Source organism: Rutidosis leptorrhynchoides, chromosome 6 (assembly GCF_046630445.1).
Source record: "Rutidosis leptorrhynchoides isolate AG116_Rl617_1_P2 chromosome 6, CSIRO_AGI_Rlap_v1, whole genome shotgun sequence".
Classification (NCBI taxonomy): domain Eukaryota; kingdom Viridiplantae; phylum Streptophyta; class Magnoliopsida; order Asterales; family Asteraceae; genus Rutidosis; species Rutidosis leptorrhynchoides.
In genome coordinates this window covers 6,738,996-6,751,680 of record NC_092338.1, presented here as the reverse complement: position 1 = coordinate 6,751,680, position 12,685 = coordinate 6,738,996, and the positions used below count along the sequence as shown (strand labels likewise).

At 33.5% G+C, this 12,685-nt stretch overlaps 2 protein-coding genes across 2 annotated transcripts; both read left to right on the top strand.

Moving 5' to 3' along the window:
* The first annotated feature begins 473 nt into the window (after positions 1 to 473).
* LOC139851430 (purple acid phosphatase 2-like) lies at positions 474 to 5,136 on the top strand. The gene is made up of 8 exons (XM_071840464.1): positions 474 to 669; positions 2,755 to 2,955; positions 3,087 to 3,174; positions 3,257 to 3,486; positions 3,981 to 4,119; positions 4,191 to 4,411; positions 4,614 to 4,735; positions 4,859 to 5,136. The coding sequence occupies exons 1-8, from the start codon at positions 487 to 489 to the stop codon at positions 5,052 to 5,054; spliced, it is 1,380 nt and encodes a 459-aa protein (XP_071696565.1). The 5' UTR covers positions 474 to 486; the 3' UTR covers positions 5,055 to 5,136.
* Positions 5,137 to 6,518: 1,382 nt separating this feature from the next.
* On the top strand, positions 6,519 to 12,196 carry LOC139852771 (uncharacterized). The gene is made up of 12 exons (XM_071842101.1): positions 6,519 to 6,871; positions 7,842 to 7,951; positions 8,158 to 8,227; positions 8,354 to 8,492; positions 8,574 to 8,711; positions 9,413 to 9,552; positions 9,920 to 9,967; positions 10,043 to 10,153; positions 10,438 to 10,622; positions 10,723 to 10,844; positions 10,938 to 11,014; positions 11,813 to 12,196. Exons 1-12 carry the CDS (start codon positions 6,662 to 6,664, stop codon positions 11,930 to 11,932), a joined length of 1,470 nt encoding a protein of 489 aa, XP_071698202.1. The 5' UTR covers positions 6,519 to 6,661; the 3' UTR covers positions 11,933 to 12,196.
* Positions 12,197 to 12,685: the final 489 nt, after the last annotated feature.

Sequence of the window (12,685 nt, the reverse complement as noted above, 5' to 3'; positions counted from 1 at the left end):
ATAATAAAATAAAAATACTCCGTATTAAAAAGAATACCATATTAGTACACAATGCACCTGATCAATGTCGACATATACATAGATCATGATGCCGGTCTAGGACGAGTGTTTGCATCTAATTGTATTATACTTTTGTAATTTCTATGTTATACTCTGTTACGTAATTAAAAGTAAAAATTACATTTAAAATTAATTTAACAAATGACAAAGACGAAAAGTGGTGCATTAGAATTATCTTTGAAATCACTTTGAAATCACCGTAGTTCTTACTTGCTAAGATACAATGCTTGGATTTTGCGTGTGTTGTTTTCTTTTCTTATTGTAATTCTTGTCTGCTTCTTAAAAGAAAACAAAAACTTTGCTAATATTCAATATTATGGACTTTTTTGAGATTCCAAACTTTTCAAACCCATTATAAGTATTAAAATTTCTACATAAGACTACTCCAAACACACATTCCAGTGTGTGTTTTTGTTGTTGCTCCATATGGTATTTTACAAATATATATTTGTTGCAATATTAGTTTTGGCATTGGATGATGGATATTTTGTGTTACTTTCTAATGGCGGGGTTACAAGCTCTTTTGTTAGGAATGAAGAAAAAAGCATAGATATGCCTTTTGACAGTGATGTCTTTAAGGTTCCTCCTGGTTACAATGCCCCTCAACAGGTTATACTATTGTTAATAATACTGATAGTTTTGTGTAAAATTATCGAAATTATGGCCTTCTTGATCTTAGATCGACACTTATGTTGCCATGTTGGCATGTTCAGTTCGTCATGTATCACTCGATTTGTTTAATCATGATGAGTCTCCAATATTGCATTTAATTGTATTTAGGAAAAGGCAAGATTTTGTCAAAGTTAAAATGTTTGTACATAATAATTAGAACCAGCGGCGGAATCAGAATTTTTTTTTTATTGAGGACAAAAAAAATATTTAAAGCATAGCAATTTTTTTAAAACAAAATATGGAGTCTTTTGAACAAAATATGAAGTCTTTTGAACAAAATATGGAGACTTTTAAGCAAAATATGGAGACTTTTGAGGCAAAATAGGAAGACTTTTGGGAAGAAAAAAAATCCACCGGCGCCAAATAAAAATAAAAGATTTTTTTGCTCCGTTGGTTCCTCAGTTATATCCCAATTTGCTAATAGCGTCCCTCGATTTTAATTTGGCTTTGCGCATCCTTTATTTATCAAAAAATGCTAATCAGCGTCCCTCCGTCTAAATTCCATTAAAAAGTCTGTTAACCCTTGACGCGTGCCTTGCATTTGAGGGTAAATTTATTTTTTTACTGTTTTTTTCACTAAAACCAAGGGACTACCGGCTCAAAAAGTTCTTATAATTTTTATATCTTTAATTTATAAATTTATAAAAATAAGAATCTATAAATATAATTATATTTACTTTTGTTTTTATTTAATTTATTTTTTAATATTATTTGATCTACTTTTAAATTAAAAAACGGATTCAAAAACTAATTGCATTGAACATATAACAAAGAATCAAAAATTTACGTGGGTTACTCCAAATTATTTTGAACAGCATCACTAACAATTATTTACGTGGGTTTAATTAATAAAGCATCACAGATAACAATAAAAAAAAAATTTAACAAACAATTCATATTTATAGAACGATTGTGATTTTTAACCAATAGTTTTAAACAGAACGATATTAACAAACAATCCAAAAATCAACATTTCTGAGATCCGTCCAATCGGATCTGTATGGTAAGTCTACTCCGGTGAATCCACATCGTCGTCTGCCTGTTACTCATTTTAATTCGATTACATATCTTCCGAGATATCTTCGGCGTACAGAAAATAAATACCATAAATATCGATCTTGTTCGCAAAATTCAAGCAACAAAGGTGTGCGTTTCACATGAGATAAGCTTGCAATTAGATAAGCTTCTCGAGAGTTTTGTGTTGTACAAAAATTTCTAGAAATTTTGTTGCTAACACTCGACAACTTGGATCTAAAAATTTGTAGTATTTTTATAGATTTTTATTTTATATGAAACTTGAATCTCTTTTTTTTTTTTTTTTTTGTGTTTAGATGACAAAATAAATGATAAAGATTTAATAGAGTAGTATTATTTATAGACTTTTATTTTTCTAAATTTATAAATATAAATTAATAATATATGAATTATAAGAGTTTTTGCACCGATGGTCCCTCATTTTTGTGAAGAAGATGAAGAAGAAGGTTAAAAAGACGATTTTACCCTCACATGCAAGGCACATGTCAAGGGTTAACGGATCTATTTAACGGAACTTAGATGGAGGGATACTGATTGCAAATGTTTGATAAATAAAGAACGCGCAAAGCCAAATTAGAAATTGAGGGACGCTGTTAGCAAATTGGGGTATAACTGAGAGACCAACGGAGCAAAAAAGTCTAAAAACCTCCCAAAAATTTTCCACTGAAAATTTCAAATTCATTGGAGCGGGCGCCCAGTCCCCACCTAGTTTAGCCCCTGATCAGAAGATAGGTACTGTATATGTATATATTTGTCGATATATATGTTATCATTTTACGGCCAAAGGATAACACCAAATTCAATGTTGCGCTAAACAAGGGTGACAAATGTTTAAACCAATTACACTACTAAATTTGGTGTCTTCTCTGTAAACTCTGTAAACTTCAAATGTATAAGTTGTTAACCAAAACAAGTGATAAAATTATCATACAAGTGTATATTTTCTAATATGTTTGTGACACACTTTTTTTTCCACTTATTTTTAAGGTTCATATAACACAAGGAGATCTAGTGGGAAAAGCAATAATAGTGTCATGGGTCACTGTTGATGAACCGGGTTCAAGCACAGTTGTTTATTGGTCTCAAGATAGCACCAAAAAGGATCAAGCCACAGGCCAAATTTCAACCTACAAGTACTACAATTACACATCCGGTTACATCCATCATTGCACCCTCGAAAACTTACAAGTAAGGTTTCAAGTTTAACTTTTTATCTATACTTATGTACACATTTTTTTATCTTTGAACTATTTATAATTGTTCTGTTAACATATTCATAGTTTTTTTGGTAACAGTTTAATAAGAAGTATTATTATGAGGTCGGGATTGGTCATACTACAAGGACATTTTGGTTTGTTACCCCTCCAGAATTCGGTCCTGATGTGCCCTATACTTTTGGAATAATCGGTATGTTAGCAACTCATATGAGTTATTTTTTGTGCTTTATGACACATATAACGTTATAACAGATGGCTTTGTCTTTGTGTAGGAGATCTTGGTCAAACATATGATTCGAATATCACGCTCACACACTATGAAATGAATCCGGTAAAAGGGGAGACAATGTTGTATGTTGGCGATTTGTCATATGCCGATCACTACCTGTACCATGACAATCGAAGGTGGGATAGTTGGGGAAGATTTGTTGAAAGAAGTGTTGCTTATCAACCTTGGATTTGGACTGCCGGAAACCATGAACTTGATTTTAGTCCTGACATTGTAAGTAAAACGATTAAATATGTATTACCATCGACTTAAAGATAACTCAGTCAGATGCAGGGTTTGATAATATGATAATCTGGATAAATCTTGAATCGTGTGAACATTTTCTCTATAAAGTATTGGACCTAGTGACGCCTATGTTCACGAAATCCTTATAGGGTTAAGACAAGAACAACGAAAGAGTACAATCCATCGTTCTGACGGGATATTTGAATAATGAGTATTTTGGCCGGAAAAGTCCCTTGGAAGCAATTTTTAATTATCCAACAACGGGTGTTGCCTCCTAGACCCCGCTGTTTACGCAACAGTATCGAGTTAACTCTTACGGCGTGCACTCCACACTTTCCAAACCCGTTATTAGACATAAGTAGATAACATTTGCTTTCAAAGTAAATCACAACTGACTAAAATGATTATTAGATGACTCTAAAATCACCAAACGGGGATGTATGAATATCAGTCGTGTTTATTGATGCACTGTTTTGATACAGGGTGAGAACACGCCATTTAAGCCTTTTCTTCACCGATATCAAGTCCCTTTCGAAGCATCAGGGAGCACAGAACCCCTTTGGTATTCAATCAAAAGAGCTTCGGCATATATCATTGTATTGTCTTCCTATTCGGCTTACGGTAAGACTTATGGTTCGTTTATTTTTTGGCTAGATAAATTCTATATTTCCTTATGGCTTAACTTTGGGTAGGAATGTACACTCCTCAATATATTTGGCTAATGGAGGAGCTACAAAAGGTTAATACAACTGAAACGCCATGGTTAATTGTTCTTATGCATTCTCCGTGGTACAATAGTAACACGTATCATTACATGGAGGGCGAGACCATGAGAGTTATGTTTGAGTCATGGTTTGTTCAGTACAATGTTGATGTTGTGTTTGCTGGTCATGTTCATGCTTATGAACGCTCGGTACGTTTATCTCACATAACTAATACTGAGTCATGGTTTGTTCAGTACAATGTTGATGTTGTGTTTGCTGGTCATGTTCATGCTTATGAACGCTCGGTACGTTTATCTCACATAACTAATACAACTTGTGGTAGCTAGTACCAACATTACACACTAAAATTGAATTTCTCATCTTTTCAAATTTGACAAATTTATACATAAGGAACGTATATCAAATATTGCTTATAACATTGTCAATGGGGAATGCACCCCTGTTCATGACCAAAATGCCCCTGTCTACATAACTATTGGAGATGGAGGCAACATTGAGGGCTTAGCAACAATGTAAGACTATTGTTTATCAAAATGGAAAATTTGCCTATAACTTGTTATTTTATTATATCCTTCTTCAATTTTCGACATAATGACGAAAATTTGATCATAATGTAGTTTTTTATGTACTTGTAGCATGACTGAGCCACAACCAAAATATTCAGCATTTAGAGAAGCGAGTTTTGGTCACGCAACAATGGAGATCAAAAACCGCACACATGCATATTACGCTTGGCATCGCAATGTTGATGGGTACGCTGTTAAATCAGATTCAATGGTGTTTTTCAACAGATACTGGTTTCCAAAGAACGAGTCTACAATACAAAATTAAACCAAAATGATAATGAATAATTTTGATTTTGCAGCTGACAAAAAATAAGTTTTTCATTGAATGAATGAATTCGTACCTCAGCTCCATGTAAATTTGTTATAACACTTTAATGAAACTCTTTATTTTAGATATTAAAAGTAATAAATATCCAGTTATGCATGTTTATTACTCCCTCCGTCTCATTCCAATAGTCTACAGACAAAAAACACGCAGTTTTAGAAAATTCCACTAACTTCATTTCTCCACCAATAAAATATCTTCTCTCTCCAGATCCACCAATGAAATATCATCTTTCCTTTCTATTTATGGAAGTGGACTATCAAAATGGGACAGCCCAAAATAGAATACTGCCCTATTGGAATGAGACGGAGGTAGTACTACATTTAGTACATAGTTTCATTGTTACATAAGAAAAATATTTATATTGAATACTTCTAATTATAAGAAGAAGAAAAAAAAGCAAATAAAATGAAGCAGCAACTACTATCATACAATAACTCCTTGATTCCTTTGGAAATTCCAAGTTTCCAAACACTTCTCATCTTTGCTCCCTCAATTAAAAAAAGATAGAAAATGCGAAACTAAGGTGATTTCTTAGTCATTCTCTAGAATCAGCAATAAACTAGAGAGACTTGACCAATTTAAATTCTAATGGGTTGACATTGACATTGAAAAACAAAGCTAGGTGTGCGAATGGGATATCTTGTATATCGAGTAAAAATAATATTTTGATTTCAAATGGTAGAATAATCTTTAAGTTAGATGAGTATAACAATTACTCCGTATATCTTAAACTAAACGCAAATATATGCGAACCCAATGAGTCTTTCTAAACCCAATTAATTCAATAAGCTCTATGTAAAATATTCCCTTAGACCCATTTTTATCATGTGGAATATAAGAATTAGTTATTGAAATTGAAATCAGTCGATCAATAATAATAATAATAATAATAATAATAATAATAATAATAATAATAATATTATAAAGATTAAAACATGCAAAGTGTTACTGCATTGGGGGTGACTCAACTTCCCATAAAGAAAGTCAAGGGTTCGACTCTCATGCTGCAAAATTATTTATCTTGTGGTTACCCGCCCATTTCACGAGCCTCGAAAGGTTCGGACGTCTATGTATTTGAGCCTCAATCGAGGGGTTTTACCACACACGATTCGTCGTGAAGTTTTCTCCTGAGGAGTGGTATGACTATAAATGGTTCATCCAAAGAAATGATTGGGTAAATGGGTCACGACATCGCGTGTAAGTGACTACTAATCGCCATTCAAAAATTAATAGAAAGAAAAAACATGCCATTTTTTATTAGATCAAAATACAACAAGGCCTAAACGTCATTTACGAAAGTAAAGGGAAACAATTGCAACTATACCGTCACCGAAGCTCGAAGAACGAAAATTTGCACATGGATCATAGTTTGTCAACACCATTTTCAGACGCGTACAAGTCCTTAAAATCTCGATTTGTTTGCTCTCTGTAATAATACTCAGATTATAGATATATAGATATACTTCTTTATATATCTGTATTTTTCCAATTCACAAGTGTGAGGTTTTTAACTGTAATGAAGGATCATTTAAAAGTATCATAAAATGACGGATCAGACGATCGATAAATGTTCGTCTGAAGGAGTTAATGATGATCACGAGAATAATTTGAAGAAAAAAACAGATATAACCGAAGATCCAGAAACATTTAGCTGTGTGCTTCAGCCCTGTCCCGCTGATTCCGATCCGAATTACATCGGAATTCGCCGTATACTTCTACATCGCAAGGCTCAATCAGGCGTTCTTCGACGGAAGGTACTCCGATTAGGTTTTTATTTTCTGTATCATTTAACGTAACTCCAAATTTGATTCATAGTATGGTGAACTAGCAACTACGCAATGAGTAAAGCTGTTGATATATGTTTTTAGTAATCAATGTCTGATAAACAACATATATTTAGTTGAAATGAGCATATATTTAACAGAGTTCACAATTTGACTAATAATTCGATGAAATGGTTGCTATGTTGTTTATTCTAATGAAATAGATGGAATGGATGGATATAGCAGTTGTGGTAACTTTTATTCTGATTAGCGGATCTCGACGAAGTATGTAGATTGGTTAAGTTTAACAGAATTCGCAAATCGGACTAATAGTTTGGTGAACTAGCAACTCGGAAATTATGTTATTAGTCGTTTATGTTGGATGAGCAACATATATGAGTTTCGAGTGACTATACATTGATCAGAGTAAACAATTTGACTAATAAAACAGGTAAGCGGGTTATCCCGTGACTATTTACGACACCTGGCCACCCCAAGATATGTTGATGTGAGGTTTAAACAGGAAACCTCTAGTGAGTACATAAGGACCTGTTGGTGAAATAGTCGTATGCTGCTCGTTTTGATGAACAATGGGTATAAATGATTTTTGATGTCTATTAGTAATCATTTACGGAGCATTTCAAATGAACAACATATCACAAATTTCATGAACAGCATATATCTTAATTTACCTAAGAATGTAGATTAGTATTAGTATGACTTAAGTTTGTATTGTTACCACACTTCTCAATTTAACTAATTATTTATCGAAATAGCTGATGATATCTGTTGTAAGTCATGTATTTCAAGTGAACAACAAATATAAACAGAGGATGTAGATTAGTATAGCCTGAGTTTGTATAGCTAAGTGTTTGCAGTTTGACTAATAGTTTGACGGAACAGTATCAATGCTGCTTATTTTGATGAACAATGAATATGGATGTCTTTATGTTGTTTGTAGGATTGGAGATGCAATGGAAAAGGATATGTAGCTTATCGTAATTTTATCAATAGGCCAGATAATTGGGTAAATTCTCAAATGCCGAGTCGTGCTAGCACTCCCGGAAACAGGTAGCTGAACTTTTTATCTGTTACCGATTCACATCCTGATTTTATTTTGGATTAAATATATAATAAGATGCATAACATAGTGGTTGGATTGTACAAAGATGAACAAGCCTTGTAATAATTAGTTTTCTCACTAGTTAGATTAGGGTTTCAGAAGTTTGAAGTGGATGATTATGTTATTTTAATGAGTGGTGGATGTTATTTGTCAGTGGGCGATGGATATCTTCTCCAAGTCAACTTTCCTTGGCACTTGAGATGGAAAGCTGGCCTGGTAGTAAGGTATGTTTCACTCAAGCGTCATTCATCATAACAATGTATTGGATTAGGATAATAAGTCTTGATATGCTTTAATCTTCAAACAAAGATTCTTGATGTACTTTACTCATCTTGCTGGCTTTTTTACAGGATCTTCGTGAGAGTCAAACAATGAGTCGTGCTGTTAGCTTTACAAATTCAAGTGACTTTGAACATCCACGGCGAAAGGCCGAACCTGCATATTCTTTTGTGGGAATGCATTGCATCTTTGATGAATGCAAATCCATGGGTAACTTTCAAGATATATTTGTGGTGTTCATATGATCTTTGATTACTTCCCTTGGAGTGAGTGGTTTGGTTTTATTTGCAGTTACTGTTATAAAGTTTGGACATATGAGTTCTGATATACTTGCCTATGGAGCAACAGATGGAACTATAGCAGTTTGCACTGTCTCTGAACCACCTTCAATCATGAAGAAATTGATTGGGCACTCAAAAGATGTCACAGGTTGGATCAACTGGTACTGACCCTATAGTCTTTTCTTTAATGTCTCTTGATATGCGTTGCAGTCACTTTTTTCTATTGCCCTGTAATAATCTGCATCAATCATGTTCTACATTATGATTAGTTTCCATACCTTGTGATTCAAGTATATATTCTGGCGTCCGCAAAATGTGTTAACTTGGAGACGCTTTTGTTAGCAGCTTAGTAGTGTCATGCTTTTGGAAGTGCTTTACACATGCTTTTGGTTTGAGTTCATAGAAAGCCATGAATTCCTGAACAGAATTATACTCCTTATTTTGGATGGATAAATGATAAATAGAATGTTATATTGTTAACACTTTGATATAGAAAATAAAATTTACAGCAACACATGATGAACCAAATAATTTTACTGATGCTATCGTTGGATCAAGTTCAAGGTGGAAAATTATGCATACACATTAGTTTATTTTTTTTACTTATAATGAAATTCATCCCAAAATTCCGGATAACGATATGCATACTGTAATAAGTTCTAGAGAAGTACATGCTTTTGTACTTGTGCATTATTAGAATAGTTGTAATGAGACTTCATTACACATTTATAAAAGCACTAGTACATCTCTGATTAATATGAATGTGAACCATTATTTGGAAGTGCCTAATATGTGTCGGTAATGTCATCTACAAACTAATCCTGTTTTTTTTTTTTTTTTTTACTTTAGATTTTGACTTCTCATTAAGTAACCAGTACATTGCATCATCATCACTGGATAAAACTGTGAGAGTGTGGGATATTGCAAAGGGCCTTTGTATACGAGTAATATATGGAGTTACCTCCCAGCTCTGTATACGATTTCATCCTGTAAGTGCACATCAATCCAAGTATTGGTATAATAGTGGCAAATTCCGTTTCTTGGAACTCAAATAATTTTGAAAAATTGTGAATGATTATATGGATTTTAACCCTTATTCTTTTACCTACGTCCTACATCAACAACAACACCACTACCCAATCCCGCTGAGTGCGGGGTATGGGTACCCAATCCTGACAAATCGGTTTTCCTGTTGAGTGATATATGTCTTATATCTTATTGGGTACACGTCAATATTGAGTATTCATTCGGAAAGGGTCAAACTGGAGCTCAATTTATGATATAATCAGTGCAACACTTTAAAATTATAATATAAATGGGTAGGCTCATAACTTTTTTATTGGTAACTAATTTCAGGTAAATAATAACTTTCTTTCGGTTGGCAATGCAAACAGAGAAATCTCGGTAATTAATGCAAACCACTTACCTCTTTTGCTTGTGGAATTTTTTTTTGATGTAATTGTAATTATTTCATCTCAGGTATTCAACTTTAGTACTGGAAGATTAATAAGTAAAATAGTTGTCGATAGCGAGGTTCCCGCCCTTGATTATGACCATACTGGCCAGTTTATCTTCTGTGGGGATGCACAGGTGAGTCTCTTCAAAATCATTTTTGCTTTATCTTGATAAATGGAGAGGGCTAGACCCATTTACTTATGAACGGGTGTAAGTCGCCCAAAGTCATCTTTTTTGGGCAAGAAGTGTTTGTTGGTCAACCCAGTCCAACCCTTTTTGACGCATACTAAAACATGACTTGTTCCAACTCTAACTTGATTTAACCCGTTATCCAACTTGTTACTCTTCAATTTTTTTTCACCTGTACCGATAACTGGTTAGTTTGACACCCCACTCAATGGTTGGTTTGGATTGTTCAGGGATCTATATATACGCTTAAAGTGAACTCTCGTCAAGGTACCTTATCTCGTTCTCATCGCACAAAGACTAGCAGCAGCAAGCAGAAATCTGAATTCACAACCATCGAATATAGATCATTTTCTCTGATGACGCAAGGTCCTGTTTTGCTTTCTCTTACTCGCGATGGAAGCTTGTCTTTCTTCAGGTACCTTCTTTTTTTTTTTTTTTAAATAAAAAATAAAAATAAAAAATTCTAATTTTAGCATATAAATGATCACCATTATTTGTATCTTCGATTCTCGCAGTGTTTCTTTAGAGCTACAAGGGTATCTGACTCTGCGTTGCTCTCTCAAATTGGCTCCACGACTTCACAGCATTCGTGCTTCTTTTTGTCCATTGCTTTCCCTTGAAAAAGGAGAATATATAGGTTTATATCTTAATTCACTTTTTATTTACTTATATTTCCTAGCTTTGAATTACATCATGCTGAACTCACCAAGGTTTAATGTTTATTGTGAAGTTATTGGAAGTGAGGATGCAAGTGTTTATTTCTATGACCTAACCCGGCCCAAGAATACATGCGTCAACAAGCTACAGGTCTGTTCCTTGTTTTTTTCCCTATATAATATTAAAAATGGTTCCTTGTATACTTATGTTTTATAAAGGTTTAAAATTAATTATACCAATCGGCCCTTTAATCCTTTATCTTCATTAGGATGTGGTTGATGGTATTGATTTTGGTTCACAGTAGTCTTTCTTTGCCTTCGGATAATGGTGTTATTAGTATTTGACAAATAGTCAAATAGTTATATATCGTTCAAATATAAACGTTGCAATTTTATGACAAAAGGCGATAGACTCTGTATTTGATAAGTGTGAACGCATTGCCATCCATCCATTTTACCTTTTATAAAGGGATGATATAAAGGCAATTTTATGTGCATAGTTCGAAGGTGGCGACAAAATTATGTAAAAAATAGTTGGGACAAAGAGAATATTGGAGACACTCTTTTATTCCCTTTCATTTTAGAGATAATTCCGGAAGGTGGCCAAACAGACAAGTCGCACGTGTTGAATACAATGTCAAATGGGTAGTTGATCTATCAGTCCAATTAGTTTTGGCTACTTTATAAATTAGCAAAACCTTGTAACATACTTGATGTGTTAATATGATATAATCATTCTTTCAATAGATATAATACAGAGTATGTTTTGACATTGAGAATTTTGATGGTTGTAATCTTTTTGAACGACTTTGTACCCTTTTATCATGTTTCCTTTGTGTCTATTTCTTTTTCAACTTGCAAATTGATCCATTCTGTTATACATGATCAATGAGACAATGGCCTTTAGTTACGAATCTGATATATTTTGTTTTGTTGATTATGCATGCAGGGACATGGATACCCAGTAATCGCTGTTGCATGGAATCATGGTGAAAACCTGTTGGCTTCCTCTGATTTTGGGGGCACTGTAATTGTATGGAAAAGAGAGAAAACAAAGCAAAAGACGTAAATTTGGGATAACCTCTTTTTTTTTTTTTCTCCTTCACTGTGAACTCAAAGAAAGAAAATAACACGGGTATATTAATATCTTTTTTTATTTGGATAGTTTAGTGATTCACAACATACATATATGTTAGTTTCCGTTAACGTTTTCCTTTTAATCATGAGCTGAGAATCCTGGACTTTCACAATGATCATTTATCAATCACATGTCGTGGAAGATCTTTCGTTACTTGTGATTAACTCTAGTTACCCTTAGACAAAGTTTATATATAACTATCAAGGTTTTGTTTACTAAGTAGTGATTAATGTATAATGTTGATCATTTGAAGTTATTTATTATTATCTTTTTGTAGATGATATATAAAGACATGTACTTTCGATGTTTCTGTTCTCAGATTGATTTTTTGATGTTTGACAAGCTAAAAGAAGAGATTAAATAGCCACCATTTGAAGGTACTCCGTATAAAAATGATGCTATGGAGTATGGATAAAGACTGATTGCAGACTTAAAACTAGCTGTTCCTATTTTGTTACAAGTACAACTAAAATTTCCAAGTGTAAAAAGTAATGACCTTTTTCTTCACGGAAGATGCTCTAGTCGGGTTTTTTCTTATCACGACCAAAGCTACAAGTTTGTGATCAAACATTTCTGTCTACGAAAGTACGACCCTACAATTTCTCAAATTAAACTAGAAACACACACACACAATAATAAAAAGTGGCAACAACGTGCATGATTTCTGCTCAAAAATGCCACAGT